This window comes from Embiotoca jacksoni, unplaced genomic scaffold, assembly GCF_022577435.1.
Source record: "Embiotoca jacksoni isolate LCO1_2020_lvr unplaced genomic scaffold, fEmbJac1.0.p SCAF_194, whole genome shotgun sequence".
Classification (NCBI taxonomy): Eukaryota; Metazoa; Chordata; class Actinopteri; family Embiotocidae; genus Embiotoca; species Embiotoca jacksoni.
Genome location: NW_027185334.1, coordinates 11,665 through 38,508, shown reverse-complemented (window position 1 = coordinate 38,508; position 26,844 = coordinate 11,665). Strand labels below are relative to the sequence as shown.

General features: G+C 45.6%; 1 protein-coding gene across 3 annotated transcripts; it reads left to right on the top strand.

Moving 5' to 3' along the window:
- The first annotated feature begins 652 nt into the window (after positions 1–652).
- On the top strand, positions 653–26,538 carry fnip1 (folliculin interacting protein 1). 3 transcript variants are annotated; one of them, XM_069153552.1, is made up of 17 exons: positions 653–738; positions 4,560–4,697; positions 4,892–4,992; positions 5,302–5,376; positions 5,723–5,814; positions 6,894–6,977; positions 9,029–9,100; positions 10,795–10,930; positions 11,993–12,194; positions 12,663–12,748; positions 17,296–17,442; positions 19,657–19,826; positions 20,950–22,702; positions 22,871–23,036; positions 23,353–23,553; positions 23,705–23,820; positions 24,047–26,538. In XM_069153552.1, exons 2-17 carry the CDS (start codon positions 4,581–4,583, stop codon positions 24,123–24,125), a joined length of 3,597 nt encoding a protein of 1,198 aa, XP_069009653.1. In that variant the 5' UTR covers positions 653–738; positions 4,560–4,580; the 3' UTR covers positions 24,126–26,538. The 3 variants fall into 3 exon arrangements, with proteins under 3 accessions (XP_069009653.1, XP_069009654.1, XP_069009655.1); XM_069153553.1 differs by lacking the exon at positions 6,894–6,977; XM_069153554.1 differs by lacking the exons at positions 653–738; positions 4,560–4,697; positions 4,892–4,992; ... (2 more) ...; positions 6,894–6,977; positions 9,029–9,100 and adding an exon at positions 9,937–10,061.
- The last annotated feature ends 306 nt before the right edge of the window (positions 26,539–26,844 follow it).

The following is a 26,844-nucleotide window of genomic DNA, read 5'->3' as shown; positions in this document are numbered from 1 at the left end:
ACACGCACACACACACACACACACACACACACACACACACTGTTTAGTTATGAGATGGATGAATGGCAGCTGTGGCATGGACTCCGCTGACTGTGCCATGCCCACTGGGACAAGTGACCGCTTAAACGGTGTTTATTACAAGCTTGCATGTGCGTCATATTTACATTTTCCCTCATGCCCGGGAGCCTTCCCAGTGTTCTGCTCGTATGGATGTCTGGCAGACACCTTGCGGACGCGACTTTAATATGCTGCGCAATGAAATGAGTTGTCCACGCAAAGTATCAGCCTTAAAGAGGAGCCGAACAGATCTCGCGCAAAAGTTGGTGTAAAGGTGTCGGGGACTGCGTAAGTAGTTTGTTGAACGCACCAACAGTCATCCCTACAGTGCTGTTGCAATATAGATATTGAGGTATTTGGTTAAAAAAACAAAATATGACATTTGATTTTGGCCATTTTGCCAAGCCCCAGTTTCTTCATTTAAAAAAAAAAAAAAAAAATTCTCCTCCTATTGGTTAAGTTTCTGATCAGTGCTGCTTTATCACTTTATTTGTACCAATGCCCTAATTTCCTCTCTTCTCTCCCTCCTGTCCATCCACCCTTCCATTTAGCTGGCCACTTCCCCAGCTGGATCCGGGCCAGATCAGGCTGATAGTGTACCAGGACTGCGAGAGGCGCGGCAGAAATGTCCTCTTCGACTCCAATGCCAAAAAAAGGGGCACGGAGGAAACCCCCATTACCGTGAGTCACATGTTTGTTGTGTGTGTGTGTGCGTGTGCGCGTGTGTGTCATGAAAATAAAACCCTTCAGGTGTTGTACTTCCAACAGACAACCGATGCCTCGGTGTGGCTGTACGTCTTATTAATAAGTCTGAAACTTTAAAGAAGTCCTTTTAAAAATAGAAATATGATGTGAAAATGTGTTGCACTCTGTAGCTACGTGTCTGTTTCCATCTATTTAGTTACAGACACCGTTGTTTCTTTTTTTTTTTTTTTTGTTCAGTTCCAAGGGCAGGTAACGTTTAAGCTCTAATGTCTTGCGTTTGGCATTTTCTGACGTGCAGAAACTTTGACCTTCAGAAATCACAGACGGCCAGAATAGATAAGCGGGGAGGCGAACACGCGCACAAACAGAGCAACAGTCGCAACAGGCGTGACATGCGAGCAAGTCATGTGCCTGGTTCACGAAGTTCAGAGGACGCGAGCCGCACCTTAACCTACAGGGCAAGTCGGCGCCCTTCGGTGAACAGCACCTGAGGGTTCCAGTGTTAAAGGCAGGGAGTGCATCTGGTTCCACTGTTAGCAAGTCCTGTTTGTGGGTCTGGTTTTTTTGTGTGTGTGTGTATAACTAAGATTTTGTTGTTGTTGTTGTTGTCTCCCATTTGAGACGGACGGATTGAAATGTTGCTTTTTTTCTTTTTTTTTTTATTCATTCCTACAATTTCCAATGTTGTGACGGAATTCTTGTTACCTAAAGGTTCATTTTAAGCAATCGAAGTTTTACGATCATTTTTCCAGGGCAAGGACGTCCCGAAGGCAAACGCGACCTTAAAATCCTAGCAATACGTCCAGCGAGTAGTCTTCTGGCGTGGTGTCGAGTCAGTGAGGGCACGAGGCGGTCAAATGTCAGCGCACCCATCTCACCGAGTCAGACGACGGTGATAAAATCGGTTTCATCACAGCGTAGCATGTCTTTATCAGGGCGATGTGAAACTGGCTCTCAGATATGTCATCCGTGTCTTGTGACCACCAACTTTTGCGTCTGTGTGTACGTGACCTCTCCCGTAATGTACCTGCCATGCTGATTTTTTTTTTTTTTTTTCCCCCCCCAGCAAATGGTCACCACTCCTTTTTGTTTTAATTTTGAATAACACGGCAAATATTTTCCTAACACTGCTGCGTGTTCCTGTCTGACCCCAACCGGTTTGTTCTGGTGCTCTTATCTCCAATAATAATAATAGCCTCAGCTGACAGCCCATGTGTAAGCAGCATTCTTTCATCCTCGCATGACAGCCGTGTCACTCACTGTCTGTCTTTCTTGTTCTCTCTCTCTCTCTCTCTCTCTCTCTCTCTCTGTCTCTCTCTTTCTGTCTCTCGTCTGACTTCATCTGTCTCCGGTTTGGTTTCAACCTCCCAAAAATTTTCCACTCACTTTATCTGTATTAACGTTCTCTAAAATGTGCTTCCTGCCCGTCAGTCTGTCTGCCTCTCTTTTAATCTGTCCCTCTGTAATATCCTGATTACTGTCCTCTGCTGCTTTAAATTGATCTGATTATCTTGGTGTCGGTTTGAAAAATCGCTCTCAAACTTTCTTCCACTTAGACGCGCTAAAACGGTTTCTCAACCGTCTCGTGCTAAATCTCTCTTTACCTACGTGGGTCCCCTCTCCGCCTCAGCTCTCTTTCTTTCGGCTCCAGTCTTTTTTCCTACCATCCTCTGGCCCCTCTGTTGCTGTCTCTCAGTTTCTCCTCGCTCTGCACGACCCTGTTCCTCCTCCTGCCAGTCATTTTCTCTCATCGTGCCTCTCCGTCTTGATGTATAGTGTATTTCACGTGTCTCTTTGCACTCTCTTTCTACTGCCCAGGTGTTTTTTTCCTGTCTGCTCTCTGTATTGCCTCACCTTCTCTCCCGCCTGCCAGTTCCCCCCCCCGTCTCATTCTCGTGTCCATAACCCGGCTGTCACACGGTCGCCTCCTTCTGACTTGTGTGTCACCCTGACATTGAAATCAGGACATTGTCTGTTGGCTCAACTTTCTCAACTCATTCCTTTGGTTTATTAAAGCAACACATTTGGATTGCACTGGTTCCACATATTGATCATCAATAACAATAGTTATGCGGTGTGTGTGTGTGTGTGTGTGTGTTGCGTTGCGGTGTGTGTGTGTGTGTGTGTGTTTGTGTCTTACACAGCAGCGTAAGAGGGTGCATAGGAAAATGCAGTTAGAGGGGTCAGTGCAGCGAGTGCGCGAGTGTTGGCTCGGCTTATGTCAGTATTTTTGGTGCATTCTGCATTGTTAGGGCTTTGCCAGCTCCTCACATGATGACTGCTTTTGTCCACTCAGAGGAATTTATTTGAGAGAGATCAACAGCCTGAACATGCAAAGCTCAGAGGGACAAAGAAAATGAGGAATCGAGAAATATGGCGAGAAATACACGAGGAGAGGTAAATGGGATAAGTCAAGAGTCGGTGCTGACGGAGAGAAGAAAAGGGAGCGGAAGAGGTTGGGATAGAGAAAGAAAAAAAGAAAAAGAAAAGAAAAAAGGTTGGAAACGGAGCGCTAAAAAGGAAGAGAAGTTGTCCTGAAACGAAATGGTTGCATTTAAGAGAGAGAAAGCTGCAGGAATTAGAGAGGGATGAAATTGGAGTGGTGGAGGGAGGGCAGGGGAGCGGAGGGGGGGGAGGAAAGGAGGGAGGGTAGGGAGGGTAGGGTGAACGAGAGAACGAGAGAAAGGGAGGGAATGATTGCAGTGCTGCTCAGTCACGAGTTCTCTAAAGAGTCATATGACTGGCAGTCACATGCTGCTGGACTCTGTGTACATACCTCACACTGCACTGCAGCGGACACACACACCCACACACACACACACACCCACACACACACACACACACACACACACACACACACACCCATGAGCGTACTCAAACACAGCGTGTATCCTGCTACAAAATCACCCATAAAAATAAGAGAAAACTGAAAACGTGCAGTCTGTATTCGTGTGCAACATAATCAATCAAAAACGACATTTTTCTTTCTTTTTTTTCTGCGTTTCCTTGTCTCGTCTCGTCTCGTTCTTCCTCCCTTTTACATTGAAAGCAACAGTGGTTTCAAGTGAGCCGTTACCAGAGCCTTGCTGAAAAGCACACGCACGTACACGCACACGCACACACGCGCGCACACACACACACACACACACACACACACACACACACACACACACACACACACACACTCCCACGCCCGCCCGCCCCACTCTCCCCCTCCCAAATGCATTCCTCTTGAATAGACTGCCAAGTTAAGAAGGCACATGACACAGGCTGATTGAGCTCACATTGCTTTTAGTTAGCTGTTGACACAAGTGCCTGCTGGATTGGGTTTCTATGGCTTTTGACCAACACAGTTTGAATTCATTTATGTTTTTCCATTTAAAGGTTTACTTCATATTGGTCGGTGACCTTTTGCATTTTAGTCCAAAATGGTCTGGGCATATATATATGTTAGCAGAGGGCTCCAAACTAGAATAACCCTACAATTAGAATCCTTTTGACTTTGCTATCTATTCCCACATCTTTAAGCCGTTGCCACATCAATGGGCTCGAACCTTTTAAGAGCCAAGTACTTAAATATCTGCATCTGTCCTGATACCTCCATCTCAGGGTTGCAAGCTCATTTGCATTCATGCAATGTTAAGTGTTGCACATTCCTTTTGCTACTGTGTTACTCCTTTGTTTTTATTTAAAAGAAAATAGCAGCGAAAAAAAAAATAGTGGGATTTGTGTAGTCTGCGGAGTTAATGAGCTTGTGTTGCGGCCTGTAATATTAAAATAGTGTTCTTACCCCACAGAGCACGGAGGGCCAGGTGAAGATGTTCGGGAAATGCTGCCAGCTCCGTCCTACAGGAGGCAGCAGCAGTTCCCTGGACAGCTCCTCCTCCTGCACCTCTGAAACCAAGGAAACCAAGGAGCAGGGCATCCGCTTCCAGGTAAAGCACGTGGACTGAAAATTGTATTTACTGCTCTGCAGTTATGCGTAAGCATGCCCATACTCTCACAGCATGGCTGCGTAAGCAGCTATACACACAACACACCCAGATAGGTCGACCTGTGTATACTTTTACACTGAACTCGTCAGTTCAGTGTTTTTTTTCAAGGTAACAACATCTGCGCTCCTCTCTAGGGTTCGAGGTGTTCGTCCGATGTGGTGATGCTCGGGGAAATGATGTTTGGTTCAGTGGCCATGAGCTACAAAGGCTCAACGCTCAAAATCCACCAGATCAGGTAGGAAGAATGAGGACGGTAGGACAAATAAATGGCTTCTCTCCTCAGGACAGATTATGACCTAAAATAGAAACACATTTTTGATTGTTTACTATTTTGTAAGAAGACATCAAATCTGTTGCTTTGACATTTTTTTTTTTATTGCTTTTAGGGCTGGATTGTACTTTTAAAAAAAAAAAAATTTAAAATTTGTTTTGCTATCAAGTGCTAGTTCCGATTTTCACGACTAAACAAATAAACTAAGAAGTTGTGAACTGAATCTAAGCACACGTGCTGACGATCTTTGTCCCTCTGCTGCCGTCATATCAGATCGCCGCCTCAGCTGATGCTGAGTAAGGTCTTCACCGCCAGGACGGGAGGCAGCGTGTACGGCAGCCTCAACACGTAAGCATTTACGTGCTTATCATCACACACAGTCACACGTCTCGCTCGTATTCCTTTGGCAGCCGATTCCATAAGTCAACAGCTGCAGATATGCTATCAGCTCTTCTTTCTCTCTCTCTCTCTCTCTCTCGCTCCTCCTCTCCATCTACCTCAGTTAGGATCTATATTCTTTTTTTGTTTACGTCCGATGAAGTCCGTCTGTTTTCCGCCCCTTCTGTATTTAAACACTTTTCCTATATATGCTCTTGCACGTACAGTGTAAAGTGTTGTGTTTACACGTTATATAATCATCCCCTCATTAACCCTCCGGATTTCTGTTGGTGGCTTTCTGTTTCATCCCTCACAGGTTACAGGACAGCCTGGAGTTCATTGGACAGGAAAGCAACACCCTGAGGCCTGAACAAAACACTGGACCCAATAGTCTACTCGGGAACATAGGTAACCATAGCAACCCAGTACTACACCAAACCAAAAAGGTTTGGTGTAGTACAAGACACCTTGTTTCCTTTCCGTTTTAATTTGAAATTGATAGTAGATGTTTTTTTTAAATTTTCATTTTAGACACTGCAGTTGCCTTCTTCTTGAAAGGACTTGTTGAGCATGTACGACCACATGTTCAGTTACACAAACGAGATTATTTTCAAAGGAATACTCACCCATTTAAATGTTCAAGGTTGTTACAGCTTCAGACCAACTGCAACTCAAATTTTTAGTTAATTATGTAATTGAAGGGCTTGGTTGATCAGCAGAGTTGTAGCAGATGTTGTTTCTCACATTAAGACCCTTTAATATTCCTGTTTGAGTACAAACTATGCTGGACAAACTCTGCCAACAGCTCGCCGCTCCTGTTCCGCTACACTAAACTCCTGAACAGTTGGAAAACTTTCAAATTTGCCTGGAGGGCATGAAATTTCTTGGCAAATTAGCAGTATTTATTATCCTATCACACTTCTGGCAGTATTCGCCAGGGTGCCTTTGGGGCTTCCTTGCACCTCATGATGACTGTACTTGTACTCAGTTTTTGAGGGGAAAGATACTGTTTCTACAGACCAACTTTTAGATAATAAAATACTGCTACTACAAAGATCAGTATAACAAATACAACAAAAATTAAATAACAAAGAAATGTTGGCAAATTCTATCCCTGTGTGTATTTTCTGTTTCATCCTCACAGAAAAGACAAAAAAGAATCTAGTTTAACACATCATAGCTGCAAACCTGTCATAATTTATGTATAATAATAATAATAATAATAATAATAATTTTGATCTTTATTGGTTACACGTGTTTTCTGTGAGTGATACCAGCTTTCTTGTTTGTCTGTCTGACCTACAGACGACGGTCATTATTTCATTCCAGACTAAAAATCTCCTGTAACTAACTAGCTGGACGGAAAAAAGGAGGGAGAGCCACCTTTCCTCCTTACTCATTCACTAATCATGGTTCATGTTTTGTTTTTGTCTCTTTTCCCTCTTCCTCCCGTTCCTCTTTTCCATGTTTTTGTTTGTGCTGCGCAGGATTTTCTCAGCTCTGCAGCCCTCGACGGGCCTTCTCTGAACAGGGCCCTCTGCGCCTCATCAAGAGCGCCTCTTTCTTTTCAGGTTGGCGCTTAAAACTGGCCATGGTTGCTAAGTGCCAGTTGCATGCGTGTGTGTGTGTTTGTGTGTGTAGGCTGTAGATGTAGTGGTTGTACGGGACGTGACTCTAGGTGGCTGCATGCCCTTGTGGTGATTCTTGCACTGGATGCGGTAGCAGCAGTCATAGCATGCAACAGCAGAGCACATCTGCAAATAAACTTGGGTCAGATAGTAGCTGCAGGAATAAATCTTTGATGTGGGTTTCCATCAGAAATATTTTGTTTGATATTCTTCAAGAACAAGATCATATTTTATTTTAAAAGAGTCCATTTGAGCAGCTCGGAACATTTGGAGTCATATACAGGTGGCACCAGATGACTGTGCAAATGTGTCTTTTAATTGTCATGCTGGTTCACTTAATATTTTCAGTGGGCCTAAACTACGTTAACTACCACTTACTAAATCATGGAGTGAATACATATGGCTTCAGAAATCTTCCTTTCCTTTGTTTTGCTATTGGCAGTCTCAAAAAGAAAACTTCACCTGTAAAGTATTCATAAATATATCTCTCAGTAGTATCTGACCCAGACTTGCTGGTGTATTATGCATGTAGAAATGCATGGGGCTTCTCTGGTGACGGTGGCTGTAGTATTATTATGTGTTTTTTATTTATTTATTATTATTCTCCTGCTTCTCTTTGTGTCATTCACTCACATACTTAACTCACTTGTTGTCTTTGACAGTGCCTGTGACACTTGGGCAATGCTTTTAGGATTCATATGCAGTGGACTGTTGAGATGAAGTTTTTTATTTTCCTTATAAACCTTTTAACAGTCACATGAAAACTGCCGAGCATCCTCGCTCACACCCGCAGAGTCGAACAGCCGCTCGGCAGCTCCAGCACAGCAGCTCGTGGAGAAGTAACGTCTTTGAGGTCTTTGTTGAAAGAAAGAAAGAAAAAAAAAAACCCACACTTGCTGGTCAACTTTCTCTGTGGAACTTTTTCTCAGCCTGTCCAAGTAATATTTCAGCCACAATGCTACTTCCTAAATGTTGTGCAGACAACGGAAGCAACAGTGGGGAATCCTCAACCATCTATCACTGACACCAACTGTGACACGGGCATTCAATTTGGCTCCCGGCTCCTCCGCACCACGGTCCCCACCCGCGATCCTGTTTAGGACATCCTTACATTGGCACGATCTGTAGCTCTGTCAGTTATGTAATGTTGGAATTTGCCACAAAGCACAGCGTGCCACAGGAACACGAACACACGGAGACAGTCAGATGCTTTCTAGCCTATGCTCTATTCAACCGCGCATACAATACTGCATTTATGATTTTTTTTTTTTTTTTTTTTTTTGCACCTCTGTGCGTTGACATTTATCCTATTCTACCCGGAAGTGTCGAGACAAAGGGGAAACGCAAACAGGCTCTGTGACATCCGTGCTGTAGGGTCTGTTGTTGAAAGATGTATCAAAGCTGTAGCAGCCGTTGTTGACGCTGACAGTGAGTGAGTTGTTGAGCAACAGTCTGTTACAACAGTAGTGCTTTCGGCTTTATTTGTTTTGCTTGTGACACTTCCTATTTTTGGAGTTACAAAATAAAAGGGTGCACCAACAGTCGCGTCCATTTCCCAGTAGAAATGAGTCCAGCACCTGCTTCGGTTTCACACCTTTAATGGGAAACTGTTTTGAATGGATACTGCTTCATTTAGATAGACAGTTTTAAAACTGTTCAATCTTGTCTTCTGCTGTGTGGTGCTTTGTGAATTTTGATCCAGGCACTGACCAAAAAATAGCAAGACAGTCTTTTTTGGTTTCTTGATTTTACGTCGCACGCATGTGCTTTAAAACGCATTTTTATAATTCTTTGGGGACCAATTGACATTTTTTTTTTTTTAGACTGTAGCTCAGACAATGGATGCATCAGCCTCTCAATTGTGCAATAGGGAAGCACGACAAGCCTCAGACTTTGTGGTGATAAGAGCGTCTTCAGCATGCCTGGTGCTCCATGCTGCCAATCACATCGGTCCGGTACTCACCTCTTCTCCCTCCCTCCTCCTTTCCCTCCAGGCCACAGTCACCCGATGGACATGCCTGGCCGAGGTCTGTACGACGAGCGGGACAGCGGCATCGCCAGGTCAGGTAGGTTAATCAGACAAGAAGCCAAAGCCTGGATTGACCTACACTCGCACGCAGCGTTCAGTCCTACAGCTGAGCTTTGAATTGTGCTTATGTTTATTCTTGTCAATGGACAGAAAACATTGCGAGCGTGTCAGGAAATGATTGGATAAGTACACTTTCTGTTTGCGTCACCTTCTTCGCCGCAAACACATCGCTGGCTCCCACAAGCGTTTTTGATCTCTGACTCGTACGGTGTTGATGGACCAAAGCATGAGTGATGCAGCTAATGAGTGTATTTCTATTTCTGAAGCGCTTTCTGTATCAAAGCGGTTGACCAGCTTCAGCCTCACTGTTGAAGGTCAAGAGCTTGAACGATTGCAAAAGCTCCGGCAACTTTAACCTTTAGGTGGTGCCGAAGGTGCAGTCTTGCTAATGAGGCGTGCGAGACACACATGCTTATGGTTTTCCATTCATTGAAATGACACACAGGTGCTTCCTCTCGAGGCTGAATGGGGTGAGAAAGGCAGAGCAAGAAAGATTTAAAAAGAAAATTCTCACCTCCGCCAATCCTTCAGCACCGAAAAGCACGTTGATCCAAAAAGAAAATGATGCAGGGTGGAAAAGGGTATTTGGGTGTTTACTCAGCCTCTGGTCTGGGAATCCTTGCCCCGGTGGAAACTGGCTCCTGTCCCCCTGCAACCCCCTCTACAAACACCGCCATGTCCCTCTGGCATGAATGGTACGAGGAGAATTGCGCTTTCTGCTCAAACACGGGTCACGCGGACGGAATTAAATATAGCAGCTCCAAAAACCTGCTACTAGTAAATGAACTTCTAATTTAAGCCGCGTCCTCTCATCTCCACTTTCTCCACCTCCCCGCTGCAGGGATACACAAATACATGCATATCCAACTGTAACAGTCTCCTCCGGGCTACCACACTCTTCTTACTAAATGCTCTCCTTTCACAACTCTCCAGCACAGGTTTGTCCTGATACATACACATTCTCATTCATGAAGTTATTTCTCTTTATCTCTTCATATATACACACACACACACACACACACACACCAACCACACATTGTCTAAATTGTTCATGTGACCATTGATCAGCGCCTGCTGCCTGGACTGTAAATAACCTTGTGATCAGGGCTTGTATTTTATGTGTCTGTGTGTGTGTGTGTGTGTGTGTGTGTGTGTCTGTCATTATCGTGCCAATCCTGGTGTGAAGCCAGGTTGTCCAACAACTGCAGCATGTGACTCTTAGCTGATATTAGATCTCCTATAAATGTAATTAGGGGCTTTGTTTAGGAGAAAGAAAGAAGGGTGTGTGTTTATACATTGTGTGTGTGTGTGTGTGTGTGTGTGTGTGTGTGTGTGTGTGTGTGTGTGTGTGTGTGTGCGCGCGCGCGCACTGCATTCGTTTTGGGTCTCATTTAAGAACATGTATTGTCCTTTATTCTGGTCATTATTTATTCCGTCTTTGCGTGTGTGAACGATGAGTCGTTCAGAGTGGGAAACCCTACGCATTAGTTGTCTGACTCACACTTGTCCTTTTAGTCTTCTGTCACCCACCATTCCCTCCGTCTGTTCCCTGCTCCCTTCTGTGCTCCTCCTCCTCCTCCTCCTCCTCATTCCTGCTCTCTTGATTTGTCGAACTGTTCTCTCTATTCATCTCTTCTCTTCTCGCCTCCCTTCCTCCGTCTGTCCTCGTAGCTTCTCTGAGCAGCTTGTTGATCACCCCCTTCCCGTCTCCCGGCTCCTCGTTGACCAGCAGCTGTGCGTCCAGCTACCAGCGCCGGTGGCTCCGCAGTCAAACCACCAGCCTGGAGAACGGCGTCTTCCCCCGATGGTGAGACGCTCGCAGCCGTGCATGCAAACACGCCTGTTTAAAGACCAAACTGCAAACGAATGGAGAGAAGTAACAGAAAAAAAAAAACATTTGCATAATCCTGCGATAGAAAAGAGCAAACACGAGAGCAGAAACACACTAGGGCTTCAAATGATGACACCCCCCCGCCCCTCCCGCCATCAATAATTCATTGAAAATTAGCCGATAAAATGTTAGAATATTGTGAAAATTTCCATCACATTTTTCAATGACCCAAAATGATTTCTTCAGAAGTCTTATTTTTCCATTCCTGAGATATTTTGTTTATAATAACATAAACACAACTCAGAAAATCCCCACAAATAAAAAAGCTAAAACCATTAAACTTTTTAATTTTTTTTAATTTTTTAATTTTCATTTTCTAGCCAATACATTTTCTTTATTGGTTGATTCACTGATGCATCAATTGTTTCAACTCTAAATCACCCATGTGATCGCACAGAGTAGATAAGATGACGTTTACAAGAGGGAGGCAGATCCATGAGTTTTTCCTCTCGGCTTCCCCAACAGTCACACACAAAGTTTCTCCCAATCACTCGCGCCCCTCCATCTTTCTTCCCTGTTCCGGGCCTCCGTCTGGCTTTTGTAAAGTTTATCTTGCTCGAACTTCCTCAGAATCTCAGCAGGCAGCTAGGGGAATGACACACACTGCTGCTATGTGCTAATAACTGCGCTCACAAGCGCACGGGGCCGCTGTGAGCGGACGGGATGCTGTTTTGGCCCGTCACTGTAAACCCAGCTGTCTGCCTCTGAGTGCGCTGGTCTCCCAGGCGCTCCGGTTCAGCAGCAGCAAAGCATCTCGTTTGCCAGCTACAACAACAATAAAAAAAAAAAAAAGAGAGAGATTAGGCAAGCATTTTTTTTGCGCCTCAGTGTTGAAACGGGTAAATGTGAGAATATTTAACGGTAACCTGCTGGAACATGCGAGGATTTATTTAGTGTAATAACTAAGATTCAGACTCGCGTGTCAGGTTGTTACGCACTTCCTTCCGTCTTATTTTTTTTTTGTTTTGGTCGGATCAGGTCGGTGGAGGAGAGCTTCAACATGTCTGATGAAAGTGGGGGTCCGAGCCTCGGCGTGACTCGGAAGAAGAAGATCGCCATCGGGGTCATCTTCATGTTGTCCCCCAACCCCGAGGAGAACAGCCGCTTCCAAGATTTCTTTTTCTCCCACTTCCCTCTGTTTGAAAGCCACATGAACAAACTCAAAATCGCCATCGAACAGGTAAATGAATGTGTAAGACTGCAGTTCTAGATAATCAGTGTTTTGATGTGTTGTGTATGTTTTATTTTCCTTTTTTTTGGGTGTTTTTTTTTTTTTGTTGGGAGGTCACAATTGGCTGACATTTCTAGTCGTAATCACTTCCCTGATTGACAATGTGGAGACAAGCATGCCAGTGAAATCTACGTGCTACAGCAGCGACATATGAATAGGACTGAAATGCAAACCGTACACCCACTGCTATTGTAATGAGCAACGCTGCTGTCAGGTTGACCGGTCAATGGTCTGCGGTTCCTTTTTTTATTGTTTTTATTTTTTTTATTGTTGGCACTGTCATAACTCTGGATGACTTCCAGTTTTACCCTCCAGTTTCATTTCTGCCCCTCCCTGTCTTCTCCCTCACAAATTCCTTAGTTTCACAGCTTCGGTGCCAAATGTCTAAAAATGTATGCGTGTTGTGTCTCTCTCAAGGCTATGAAGATGAGTCGGCGGTCAGCTGATGCCAGCCAGAGAGCGTTGGCTTACAGCCGAATGGTGGACGGCCTCAACGAGTTCAGGTTGGGCAACGACTCGCATTCACTCACTTTGACACAGAAAATAATCTTGCGCAATTACTTTTTCTACACTCATTTCTCTTATTGCCAAACATTACATAAACGCTGATGCTTTTGTTTTGAAAAACACCCGAGGTCGTAGTTCACTTTTTTAAGAAGGGTTCATGCCTATAATAAGAGGCACCGCATACTGCAGCGGTGTCGGTCAGTTACGTACCGCTGCCAAACATCCATTCTCTCCCTGGGTGCATAGCAAACGCTCCACATCATGGAAACTGGAAAAAAATTTGACATTTAAAATCCGTTTGCAGGAAATGGATGCTACGCTTGAATTATAAGTTGTTGCACCATGAAGTCAGACACAAAAGCATCCTCTGCAACTTCTATCACTCATTTTTATTCCTGTCTCCGAGGAGGTTTCAGCACGATGCAATGCAGAGATAGCAGATGTGATAGACGCAAAAAGGAAAGGTGAAGGACCTAAAAGAAATATTGCTCTGTCTGGAAGATAAATAGCTGCTGCAGCGGGGGAAGGGAGGAGGAAAAACAGGCATGAATGCAACCCTCTTAAACTATAAAAGACACGGCAAGTGTCATGTCTTCCATATAGAATTGCAACTCTACGGGAGTTTTTTTTTTTTTTTTTTCCCGTAAAACAATCTTTCACATCACAAAATAATAGTTCGCCCGTGTTTATAAAGCTTGACATACATTATACCCAAATGCTGGTCTTGTTTATTACCTTTCATGCACCGGTAGCAAAGTCATAATGTTCCAAAATGTAGGTCACCGAATGCCCATATTTATCCTGTGTTATTCATGTTGTGGCGCGAACATGTGGTCAGCTTTAACGACCTGAGAAGGATTTCATAAGTGTCTTTCATTCCAAACAGAGTTTGTTAACAAGTGGGTTCGCAGAGCTTCTTTTCTAAATTCAAGCAGGTAATAAACGGCGTTTTTCCTGATAACGTTTGAGACCGGCCGTGATGGCTTGCAGACAAAAGAGAAACGCTCGTTTTGTCAGCGTGGTTTAAATGAGAATATATTTGACATTTGATATGTTTTATAACTGCCATAACTGTATCCTAAAGCGCCACCTTGTTTGAATATATTATTTAAACACCTCATTTTTTTTTTACTCAAAGAGTAAAAGGGCAGGGGAAAGGGCAGAGCTTGCAAAGACCACATGTTAAATGTCAGTGAGCATTGAGTGTGCGCGTGTAACAGAGTGAATTAAAAAAAAAAAGGAAGAAAAATGCACACAAAAAAGTCCAATAAGAGATGTTAACATTTGTTGAGTAAAAGAGAGGAGGAACAATCTGTTCCCTACCTGACTCTCACCAAACCTTTGATGTTGCATGGTAACCACAGTACAAACCAGAACGAACTTCTTGCGTCGGGACTTTGCTCGTGGTTTGGCACGCAAGAAGCTGCCACGCTTGCTACCTCGCCTGAAGAGGGTGTTTTATTTCAGAAACACCAGCTCCAAGAAGGCTGTGGAATTAATTTGTGGTGACATGAAATATGAAATCATACATTTCTACTGATTAGGCTTCTGTATGCGCATGCATGTCTGGGTGGCACATGCTTGCCAGTTTTGGCATACTCATAAAACACAGACTTCTTTTATGCGTGCGCGTGTGCGTGCACACATGCCTGTCTCCACGACTACAGTCGCTTGCCATACACTCACTGGCTGGCAGTTCCCAGTTTGAGGTCCCCTCGGTGCTGCAGTCATATGCCTGTTGACAGCCAGTCTCAGCAACTCAAGCCCCCCCGAGTGGCAACCCTATCTGCCGCAGACACTGGTGGCGAGCACCAGAATAGTAAATAATATGCGAGTGCCCGCAGGAGGGCCGCTACTGTCCTGGACTTAGAAAATATCTGTAAAATCTCACCTTCAGACAGCAGCTAAATATAAGGATAGCCACCTTTGCCATTAAGCGGTTTTGACTTCATGGAACATTACAAGGAGAAACTGGAAGAAATGCGTCTCCTCGATGCGGACGCAGCCGTGACGTGTTTTGGAGGGTGGGCACGCGCAAACACCCACGCGTGCTGGCAAAGATGAGCTGAGCACTTATCGGAGGCATGCGTACATAAAGGTCACACCAGCCTAAATTGGGGTTATGTTAGGGTTTCCAGTTAGACTCGAGACGCGAGAAACGCTTAAGACACAAAGAGATCAAATTCCCATTACGCCAAAAATAAGGTGTCCTTCTCTGAAGCACCGTGGGTAAAAGTATGGACCAAATGACAGCTCCCAGAAATTGTGGAAGCCGATATCAAGCCTTTGAACCAATGACAAGACTGTAGAGTGGACTAAAACAAAAGTAAAAAGCTGAGCGGTGACTGAACAGCAATTAATGTCTACAGCTGCACAGTTTAGCGTGCCGCCAGTTTAGTTTTGTCCTAAACATTTTAATAATAGCGATAAAGTAGAAATACTTTATAATATATTTTTAATAAGACCACCCACCCGGTTTGCATCGAGGTTCGCTCTTTTTTGTTTCTTCCCCAAATTGAAAATGTAATAACTGGAATTAGAACATTTTAGTGATCGTAACTGAGCAGCTTGACTTGCAATATTTATAAGGCTCTTTTAAATTGGCTTATGAAACACCTCTTGGTGAAGCAAAAAGCCATAAATGAGGTCAGAAATGTTTGAATTGTCGCCCTCCGTAGTGTGGTAATTCAAATCTTGACTCCTCGGCCTGACGTCAGTTTAATTTCACATCACAGGCGTGCTCTTTATAGTTCACCTGAACAGCTGCTGCAAGAGAGGCTGAGACTAAACACTTACCGACTCATCTAGCACCGCCTCAGCCTCTCACTTCTCCCCAATGGTGGGCTTTCAGGAGATCAGCGTAGTGGGGAAGCGGGGGCTTAAAAAGTCCACCGATGAGTCGACCCGTTCAAAATACAGGAATGAATAAAGCTTTATCAGGTCATTTGATGATGTCATCCAAATGACAGCTCATCTCTGCTACCCCGCTGACGACGCGCAGAGAGAGTCGGCGGCGTGTTGAATATTCTGAGTTGCTTTAAGTTCATCTTGGTCTGACATGCTGGTTCCTGCTATGAACACACTGTGTTGTTGTTCCTCAATGATTCATCGCTGATTGATTCATTGAATTATTCAGTTCTCGGTGAGAAAAAAAGACAGCCTCGGGACTTCATTTGAAATTACCAGTTTAATCAAATGAAATTTTTTTTTTTTTTCCTCTTAACACTTTTTTTTTTAATTGTTTTTTTTTAAATTCTCATTATTTTTAAAGGACAGTCAGTCTACGAACTTAATCCGGCATCCTTGTACAATACCACTGTGAACTCTTAAATGTCACACGGTTGATATTAAAGTCGAGCGCAGGTTTAGGGTTACATTACTTAACGGGCTCGGTCCAAAAAAAAAAAAAAAAAAAGAACTACTTGCAACAACTGTATCACAATGCTGTTCAATTCATTAGTTCTTCATTTTGCTGAGGACTTCCACTTGTAAAACCGTGTACAAACGTTCAGCTGTTCATGTTTTCTTCGGGGGGGGGGGGGGGGGACACATCGTCCTGAAATAGCTCGATCACTCCAATACTGGATTTGTAGTTGAAGGTCACTTTCACTGTGACACCTGTGTTGTCTCTCAGCATGCAGCCTGTCTGCATCCCTCCTATCACCGGGTCCTTTATAGGTCAAAGAGGCTGTGAGTTTACGGCAGAGTTAACCGGGCCTACAGCCTGAATCAGGCAATCCGAACCGGGTTTTTATCCCTCACGAGCAGGTACTGCAGGTCTTTTGACGGATCACCTGAGGTGATAACTGGCTGGTTGAGTCTCCTACAGTTAGCCCGGCTGCGTTATCTGACGATTAGAGTTGCAATATGGATTCAGTTCATACGTTTGCTGTGGAATGAAAGTACCTAGATCTTCTCGGAAGAACGTCAATTTCTCTCTTAGAGTATGTATTGTCTATTATGACCCATGGCATGGGCAGCTGCGGTCCATATTTCAACAGTGACTAAAAAAAAAAAAAAAAAAAAAAATCCAGATTCTCCACGTTCCTCAGGCTGCAGAGATTCCCCCTCTGCCCCTGTGTCAAAGCTTGGCCCCCGGCCGAGACATGCTCACCAACACGCCCCACGTTCCATTGGAAACTCCGGTCCTTCTCAATGGACAAATGGCCTAGCTGAGCCACATACAGATAGAGATAGATATACGTACACACACACACACACACACACACACACTGTACACACCAAGAGACCAGCCTGTGTGTGCACGCAAGGTCGTAGGACAGTTACAAACACACACGCACACACACACACACACACACACACACACACACACACGCACACACACACACCAGGGTCTCCCATGGCCTCAGTGCAGACAGCGAAGCTCTGTGAACTGAGATCTCTTTTGTTTACCCTGAGAGACAATAACATGTCTGTTCTCACTCTGTCTGTTTTCTCTCTTTCCCCTCGTCCCCTTTCATTTGCTCTCTCCATGCCCTCTCCCTCTTTCATCCCCCCCACCCTCGCCGTACCTCATCTCCAGGATGACCATCTGCGACCTCTACACCATGCCCCGTGTGGCCGAGCCCGTCTGGCTGACCATGATGTCCGGGGCGTCGGAGAAGAACCAGCTCTGCGGTCAATTCATGAGGGAGCTCTCCCTGCTGATGGAGCAGGCCTCCAAGAACCAGTTGAGTGTCTGCTTGGACTCCCACCAGGTCCACTGATAGTCGGCGAACTTCTCCCATGTCACACAAATGTCATGAGTTTTAAGAGGTTGCGTCGTAGACTGGGACCTGAAGAAGCTACAGCATGTCAAATGCATTTTCAAACACTTTGATATAAAATGCAGTGCTTGTCTAACGAATAGCCTTTTCGTCAGTCGCGCGGCCAGCGAGAGAGCGGGCATGAATCAAGCAAGCTCGCAGATATATAAAGTGGGAAACGCGCGCGTGTTAGCACTTGGATATAAAAATGTTACACGTCTACTCTCGCCACATCTTTGTTGGCTTGTACTTCAGTGGCAAGCTTATCAACAGAGAAGCACATGCAGACTCGCGCGCACACGCTCCTCATTCTCTCTCCCACAAACCCCCTTCTTACTCTTTATAAGGCACTTCGTCACGCACACGCACACACACACACACACACACACACACACACACACACACACACACACACACTGTGAATGTTTCACCCTCTTTGCATTTAGTTGTCCGCCTCAAAAGGCGCTGGGAATGAGTGGATCCCTGCCAGTCTCTAAATGCTTATTGTTGCCGTTACAAAGCCATGTCAAACCACTACTAATTGTACATATATGAATTGGTAGCAAGGCCTTTATTGAACATGGCACCCATATTCATTGCAGTTGATTCGAGTAGCGTTCACTTAACTTGCGTGAATTATTAAATCAAGTTGACCGTGAAGAACAGTAAGAATATCTTAAAGATGTGTTTTTCTGTTCTTGATCACCGATTGACTCCATAGAGATATCGTATCATGTCATGTGTGTGTTGTAAACTTCCATTAACTTTTAAACTATAAGGGCTGCAACTGAGTTTTCATTACTATTTAATACTGATTTGTCCTTTAATCTGTTCATTATAAATTCCCATAGAAAAAGTTTACATCTACAATTGGCTTATTCTGTTTGGGAAAAAAAAAAATCTAAATGAAGACATATTTGATTTACAATGATATATTTTTTGTTTTTTTTTCAATTTTTCAGTCATTCAATCTTTATTTATAAAGGTTGGTTACTTTTATTTGAATTAGCAGATTAGGTACACAGAACAGTATAAGCAAAGGCAAAAATCAAAAAAAATAATTTCAAAAGCCTGCAAATAAAACCAGCGTTAAATCAATTCTGAACCCCGCAGGGTTTAAAAGCCACATCAACCATAAAGATCTACACCCCACTCGGGTCTAAAGGCACATAAAGGGAGAGGCAATGATGGAATAAATGATCTGCTGGAAAGACGTTCTGCTTGATAAAGGACTTAAATTAATGATTTTGACAAAGGGGTTCTTTCCGTTTCTGACAAAAAAAAAAAAAAAAGAATAAATTTGGATTAAAACTTGATTGATCACAGTCACCATGGCTGGAAGGTCCATAAAAAGAGTGGAAATTCAAAACATGAGCAACAGGAAATCCATGTAAATTGACACCACAGTGCCTCCCACATTGTTTTTTTAAAGCATATGTTTGAGGAAGATGACCAGAAAATGTGTTTTTACGAAAACACCACCACCGTGCTTCATACTGTTCAGACCTGTTCTCTATCACGCTATCTAAATGTAGACCGTGAATAGAAACTGTCTCCTAGGTTACCGGTTGTGTTTCTTTATCAGCATCGCTTCGTAGTTGAAGTCACTGTTTCCACCACCGCCGGTTAGGGTGACTACCCTTCTCCTACGTGTCGGTGATTCCTGAATGAAGCGTCTTTGATCTTACTGTATCACATCGTGTCTGAGTTTCTGAGTATTCCCATGACTGATGGCTTTGATGACTGCCGCAGCCACAACTGCGTTCTGACACGTGATGAAACTTGACTACCGTTGAGTCATGAGACAGGAAGGGAAGTAGACACTTGTCAGAAGTGAGAAGTGAATCATGCTAATGCAGTGTGTGTGTGTGTGTGTGTGTGTGTGTGTGTGTGTGTGTGTGTGTGTGTGTGTATATCTGTCTGTTGCCAGCATTGGATGTGTGTATGTGTACAACTCGGCGAGAAAAAAAGCCTGACCAAAGTTTTCCATGTAGCGAGAGTGTACTTGACCTCACCGACAAAAGGTCAAGGAGGGAAACGGACGGAGAAATACCCACGATATCTGGCAGACGGTGACCAGCGCAGTTATGGATTCTCGTGTGCTCTCTGCTGACCAACCTGTGGTTGATATTCTCCAGATTCCTCCCCGCGTTATTGACAGCCATCCTGACCAATCACCTGGCCTGGGTGCCCACCGTCATGCCCAACGGACAGCCTCCGATCAAGATCTTCCTGGAGAAACACTCCTCCCAGAGCGTCGACATGCTGGCGAAGACGCACCCTTACAACCCGCTCTGGGCACAGCTAGGTGAGACAGTCAAACGCGCACGCGCGCACACACACACACACACACACACACACACACACACACACACACACACACACACACACACACACACACACGGTTGGGCGTTCCTTTGGATTCTGTCGAGGCACCTGGGTGGAGAAGAAGTCAAATGTAACACTCGTGTTTGATGGTTTATTTTGGCTGAAACATGTCATTGTTAATCCTTCCAGCATGAAGACAAGTTAGAACTAGGCTGTCTGCTCTACATGCAGCTTCATTAAGTCTGTATTAGTTAGTGTGTGTGTGTGTGTGTGTGTGTGTGTGTGTGTGTGTCTGTCAGTGTTATTGGTGTTATGCATTTCCTCTTGTCAGGTTTAAATAATCTGTGTAGCAGCATTCAACTTTAAAGTAGACATTTCAGGTGTGATAAATATGTCATTTACATATGAAAATGTTACAACCCCAGAGCTTCAATAACAACGTAAGCAGAGGGTATCGGCATCACTGGTATCCGTGTGTCTGTCCACGTAAATCCCGGGTTGCACAAGTGGAAATCTATAGATATTATATATATATATATATATATATATATATATATATATATATATATATATATATATATATATATATATAGTTTTCTGATAGTTTTCTGATTTGTGAGAAGCTGCAGTTGATTTATAGGCATTGAACATGGAAAGAAGTATCCTACATAAAGAGGGAATCTCCAAGTGTTGGTCAAGTAGTTCATACTTTCACCTCAAGTGACATGGGAAGCATTTAGAAAGTGAGGCAAAGGTGACACCTAGTGTTTACAACTGAGAACTGCAGACCACAGCATTCATTTGTCAAATTAATAAAGAAGCGGCAGAAAAGTAAGAAATAAAGCTTAAAAAAAAAAATACGATGAATAATAACATTATTGTTTAAAAGTGCACAGCTAGTTAAAGAGCCGTTTAAACATATTATTACCAGTTTGTTGTTTTTCTCCATCACATTTTTGTATCCAAAATGACTTCTCTTTTGCCTGAGGTAAGAGAATTGTGAAAATATAAATACAAACGGAATATAAAAAAATGATTTCCTGATCTAACAAATAGGCTTTTTTTTTTTCTTTTTCTTTCTCTATCTCTTTCACTGTGTGTAGGGGACCTGTACGGGGCCATTGGGTCTCCAGTGCGGCTGTCGAGGACAGTGGTGATTGGCCGCAGACAGGAGCTGGTCCAGAGACTCCTCTATGTCCTCACCTACTTCATCCGCTGCTCAGAACTGATGGAGACCCACATGCTGGACAGCGCCGAGGATGAGGCCATCGTCATGCCGGGCTCCCTCATCACCACCTCCCTGAGGAAGGGAGAGGTGGAGGAGTCCGACTACGTCCTGGTCACCGTCCACAAACCCAGCGGGGACTACCTGTCCCAGGGGCCCCACGGCCAGCAGACTGAGGCCGACGACAGCAGCTACCCTTCAGACAACAGCCTCCAGAGCAGCACGTACACGGACAATGAGGTGGAGCACAGCACGGGGGACCCACCCAAGGAGGAAGATGAGGAGGAGGAGGAGGAGGAGGAGGAGGTGGAGGCGAAGGAGGAGGAGGAGGAGGAGGACAGCAGCGAGAGTCAAGGGTCCGGGAGCAGTGTCCTTCAGACGGGACACAGCCAGGACACAATTCCGGTTTCGAGGACTGCCGAAGGAGCTGAACCCGGGGAGCGGCAGAAGGAGTCGAGCAGCCAGCCGGCCGCGGAGGCCCGGCTGGAGACGGTGCTGCGCGTCGGCTCGGCCCCCCCCAGGGAACAGGTCTGCGTGCTGGATGCGGAGACCGACGGCGAACTGAAACCCGTTATTCCGTCCACACCCGCGGCCCTCGCATCAAGTCCGTCCCTTCCTCCCGTCACCGCAGACCCCGGGGCGGAGGCCGGGACGGATGCAGCAGCGGGGAACCAGCCCGTCAAGGCGCCGGCTCCGCGCCTCGTGGGGATCCCGCTCGAGAAGAAGCCCCCAGATAAGAACGTGGCCGCTGCGGTGCCGGTGCCGGCGGCACCGGGAAACACCACGAAGGGGCCCATGACTCTCACGGAGGAGGACGAGCCGGCGACGAAAGTCACTTTCCTCATCGGCGACTCCATGTCCCCCGAGTCGGACACGGAGAGCCGCAGAAGGAAGATGGAGGAGGAAATCAGAAAGCACAAGAGACACCTCAAGGACAAACATCCGCTTCACCTGCCACTGCTGCATCAGCAACCGCAGCGTCGTCAAGGGCAACTTCATCCGCAGCACTCGCAGAGGGGAGCCGATTCGAAGACCAGCAGCACCGGTGCACCAGAGGACCAAACCAAACAGACCAAGGCGGCGCCGGCTCTGCAGCGGGTATCCAGCAAGATGCCCGAGTGGAGCCTGAACTCTGTGGACCATTTTGAGGGGTATTTTAGCCCGGAGAACCCTGTGGAAACTAGGACTATAGACGATTTGGCCAAACAACAGGCCGGCACCACGGACGGCATGCGCAGAGACTCGCTGGACCCTTTGGGTCACAGATTTCAGGGTGCAGTCAGGGGTCAGGGTTTGGGCCTCTGTTTGGGTTCAGGGGGTGGAGAGGCGGGGTCCAGCAGGAAGGGGAACACATCGCTAGACGCTCAGAGGAGGTGCAGGTGCGGATCTGCCGACTCCTCCGACACCTGCTGCTGCAGGAGCTGCCCTGCCGAGCGGGACAAGGAGCTCCCGGTGTCGGTCCCGGTCCCCCCGGAAGGAGGCGGCAACGGCAAAGAGGACCAAAAGCGCAAGGCAGCGCCCGTCAACGACTGGGAAATACCGCGCAACGAGAGCTCGGACAGCGCGCTGGGGGACAGCGAGAGCGAGGAGACGGAGGACTGGCAGGAGGAGGTGCTGGTGCCGTTCCCCGGGTGAGTAGAGGGACGCACCGACACACCCACCTCCCCCGTCCCGTTTGCAGGGCGCCGCGAGGCGTTTCGGTTGCAACCGGTTGTCGACGAGTAGGAAAAAGTGAGCGGAATAATCTCCCCTCATCATTTCAAACACAAACGAAGAAATCTCTCGCGTTTGATCTGCAGGTCAAAGTTGGTGGAGAACTTCTCGAAGCCAAGCATCGCCAACTTCGGCCGGTCTCTCTTTGGAGGCTACTGCCCCACCTACGTGCCAGACTTTGTACTGCACGGGCTGCCCAGTGACGAGAAGCTCCGGCAGAGCCTCATGACTGAATTAACCCACGCTGTTCAGGTAAAAGGACCAAAAACATGTTTTTTTTTATTTTTTTTTTACCGTCACGTTGAAGAATAAGTACATCCCACAGAAATTGTTGACTTTTTCGATATGCAAATACTCTTGAATCCTCTTTGAAGCAGTTACTGCACCTTTTTTTTAATTTTTTTTTTTTTTTTTTTAAGTCAATTTCATGTTAGAAATAAATAGAAAAGCCGACGTGTCCCCGTGCGAGTTGTTCGGACCGCAGCGAAAGTAGACGTGCAGGTTGAAGACGGCCTCGCGGGACAAAAGCCTCATTCGTTGGTTTAAACGTGCTCCTCGTCCTCCGCAGCACCCAGTTCTGGACGAGCCCATAGCGGAGGCCGTCTGCATTATGGCCGACACGGACAAGTGGACGGTGCAGGTGGCCAGCAGTCAGAGACGAGCCACCGACGTCAGCAAGCTGGGGAAGGAAGTCCTGGTGTCCAGCCTGGTCTCCAGCTTACTGCAGTCCACTCACCAGCTCTACAAACTCCACCTGTCGCCCAACTTTGTACGTTCCTCCCTCTCCGTCTTTCGGCCGCCGCCTCCGTGCGGACGGAATAGGTTTCAGGGCTGCAGCCGCCGATCGTTCATCCGCGTGCGGTAGCTGGGGTTTTGTTTTTGTTTTTGTTTGAACGGTCCCGTCTCTCTCCCCTCCGTAGTGTATAATGCACCTGGAGGACCGCCTGCAGGAGATCTACTTCAAGAGCAAGATGCTCGCCGAGTATTTGAAGGGCCAGACGAGAGTCCACGTGAAAGAACTGGGCATGGTGTTAGGGTAAGCAGTTAACCTTCACTCTCTACTACCCTCCCTCTCTCCCCCCCCACCCCACCCCCCCACCCCGAGGGTGTAAAGCAGCCGTGAAGCCGTTTATTCCAAATTGATCACAATTAACGCTTAAAAGGGTCCACGTGCTGTTTGTGGACAGTAAAAATGTTCCGACTTTCTGTTTTCCCGTTTTGATCTCGCCTCCTCCTGATCTTTGCTCTGGTGTCTTTGGCAGAATCGAGTCCAGCGACCTCCCTCTGCTAGCAGCGGTGGCCAGCACTCACTCCCCCTACGTTGCCCAGATCTTACTATGAGACTGTACCGGCGCCGGCGTCCGAAGCAGCGAGCTGCCCTGAGGAAGACCGGTCTGACCCGGGCGGTGCCCGACGGTCTGACCGGCCGTCCGACGGTCTTACCCCCCCCCCCCCCCCCCCCCTCTATACCTCCCGACCCGGTTTCCTGACCCGTGCGTCTGCCCTCCAACCCCCCCCTCTACCCCCGCCGAGCAGCGCACATCTTTACGGACCAGAGCCGGGATCCGACACGCCGAACCGTCGCTGCTGATGTCGGCGCAATGTTGAAGTTGCGCCGCGGGGGGGCGCTGCAGAGCCACAGATGGAGTGAGGCTCCCATCCCTGAAATGACCTTCTCCTGTTGTTTGAATGTTTCTTTTAAAACAGGACTCTTTTATTTTTGGACACAAAAGCCAAAGACTTTATTACATTTTTCCAGGTGAGAATGACATTTTAAAATACCTACACACAGTATGATTACAAATGGATTTTGTTTCTTCAACTGCTTTTTTTTTTTTTTTTTCTTTTTTGTTCCTGTACAATCTTAAAGCCGGTCGATCACGGACTTCATGTTTAAAGGAAACGAACGGACATTTTTAAAAACTTTACTTTGAGGTAAATATCACTGAGAACATTATCAATCTTCATGCCAATTGCGTCGTTTTGTTTCTCTTCATGTTTTTGTTTACAAAAGCCAAACTTCCCTGAAATAGCTCAACAAAACCTGACAGATTTGAGTTTTTGTCAAATTCGCGCCCGACTTAAAAAGGCTGTTTTTAGGCGGTCGGCCTCGCGATCTTCAGTTCTACAAGCTGGTTTTGAATGGCTAAAAAGTGGCTTTGAAATTCTTATCGTAGGTACAGCACTACCTCACACCTTCAACAGGGGGCGGTGGATCACACGCATTTACAGCTGCCCTATAAGAAAAAAAAACAAAAAAAACCCGAGGTAAACTTTCTAAGATGTTTTAATTCAAGGAATGTCAACTGTGCGGACGCTATGCTGTGTTCTTAAAAAAAAAAAAAAAAATACAAAAAAAAATAAAATAATAATAATAAATGGGGGGGGGGGGTGTCTAAATCCTTAAGATGATCCAAGAACGGAAGAAAAAACCATATTTCTTTTTGCGTCGGACCGCGACACAGAAAGGCTCCCTTTTACACTGCGGAAAAGTCTACACGATCTATTTTCCAACCCGAAATGCTGAAATATTTTCACACTTTTATAGCTCCGGCCACCATTTTGCGCAACGTTTAAACGCTTCCTACGTCCGCTGTCGGCGGCGGCGGCGGGAGGAGAGGAACCGGTCGGGTGCGTACGTGGACGGCGAACGCAAATTTTCAAGCCGGTTTCTGTGAGGGTTGCACTCGAAAGGAAAAAAAAAACAAAAACAAACAAACAAACAAACCAAAAACACACACAACTTTTAGCAGGACATGTTTTTTCTTAACGTTTCCTTGACATTGACGGATAAGTGATATCGCTCGTTACGCCGTATAAGCAGGGTGCGATTTGCTGAGCGTAAAATGGAGGTTTAGTCAATTTCACAGCTTCGGGTTTATTTATGTTTTTTTTTTTTATTTTTGACAGGCATAAAGGGGAACCAGCAGCCGGAAAACTGGGACATTATTTCATTACCTCTCGTCATTACGTTTGTTTTGTCATCGGTTGACGGCGTCGGGGGATTTAATTAGAAAGTTCACACGCCGAGTCGCTGCTTTTATTTTTATTTTTTAATTTTTTTTTTTCAAATCCAACAAATAAACGCACCTTGATGGCAAAGTGACCGCAGGCGGGAGGGATTTAATTTCCCCTCCCTGGAACAGCGTGACCAATCCAACATTTTCTGCAAATGTTACTTTAATATTAGATCGGTCGTTTTCTACTTCGTGGCTCGGTTCGGGTGAAAAATCGGTTCCATCGCCAGTAAAAAAAACAAAAAACAAAAACAAAAAAAGAAGCAGGCTTAACTGGCACTGTAACCCCGGCAACCGGACGGTGTTTGTGCGTCTTTCTATTGACTCAAATCGCACCCTGAATATATAAAACCCAAGTCTTAATGAAGAGGCTTCTGGAGAGCTCATTTTGCTGTTTAAAAATCCATATATTCATGCTTATCACCGTATTGAAGATGCTACATTTTTATACAACCCCCCCCCCCCCCCCAGCCATGATGTTTAAAAGGTCTGACTTTATATCTGCTTTTTTTTTTTTTCTTTCCCACTCTCTCTTTGTATATGAATAAATTATTTAGTCGCCCACGGTGAGCGTGACGGTTCAGTGGGAACTGTACATACTCGAGTTTATTTCCCATGTATTTGTACAGAACGTCTTTTAAGAATTGTCTCCTCAAATTATTATTATTATTATTTTTTTTTTTCTTCCCAATTTTATGGGAATGTTGTGCAATAAAGATGCTGATGTTTGAGAATTGTATCGTATTCTCCGTGGACGTTTTCTGGGAATCAGAAGAAGGTGGGGAGGAAGAGGAAGGATTCCTGGACGTGTTTTCCCCGACACTAAAAAGCAGAAACGCGAGAGCTGTAATTCGGATCCGGGACGAGGAGGTGGGGGGGGGGGGGGGGGGGGAACGGAAAGCTCGCTACTTTTTGTTCTAACGGGACAACGGGCGCACACAATGAGGATACGGTCATTTATTCTGATGAAAGCCATATTACAAAGAAGCTTTCTGTCCGACCACAAAGCTTCGATTCACATGAGACGCTCCGGGTTTTTTTTT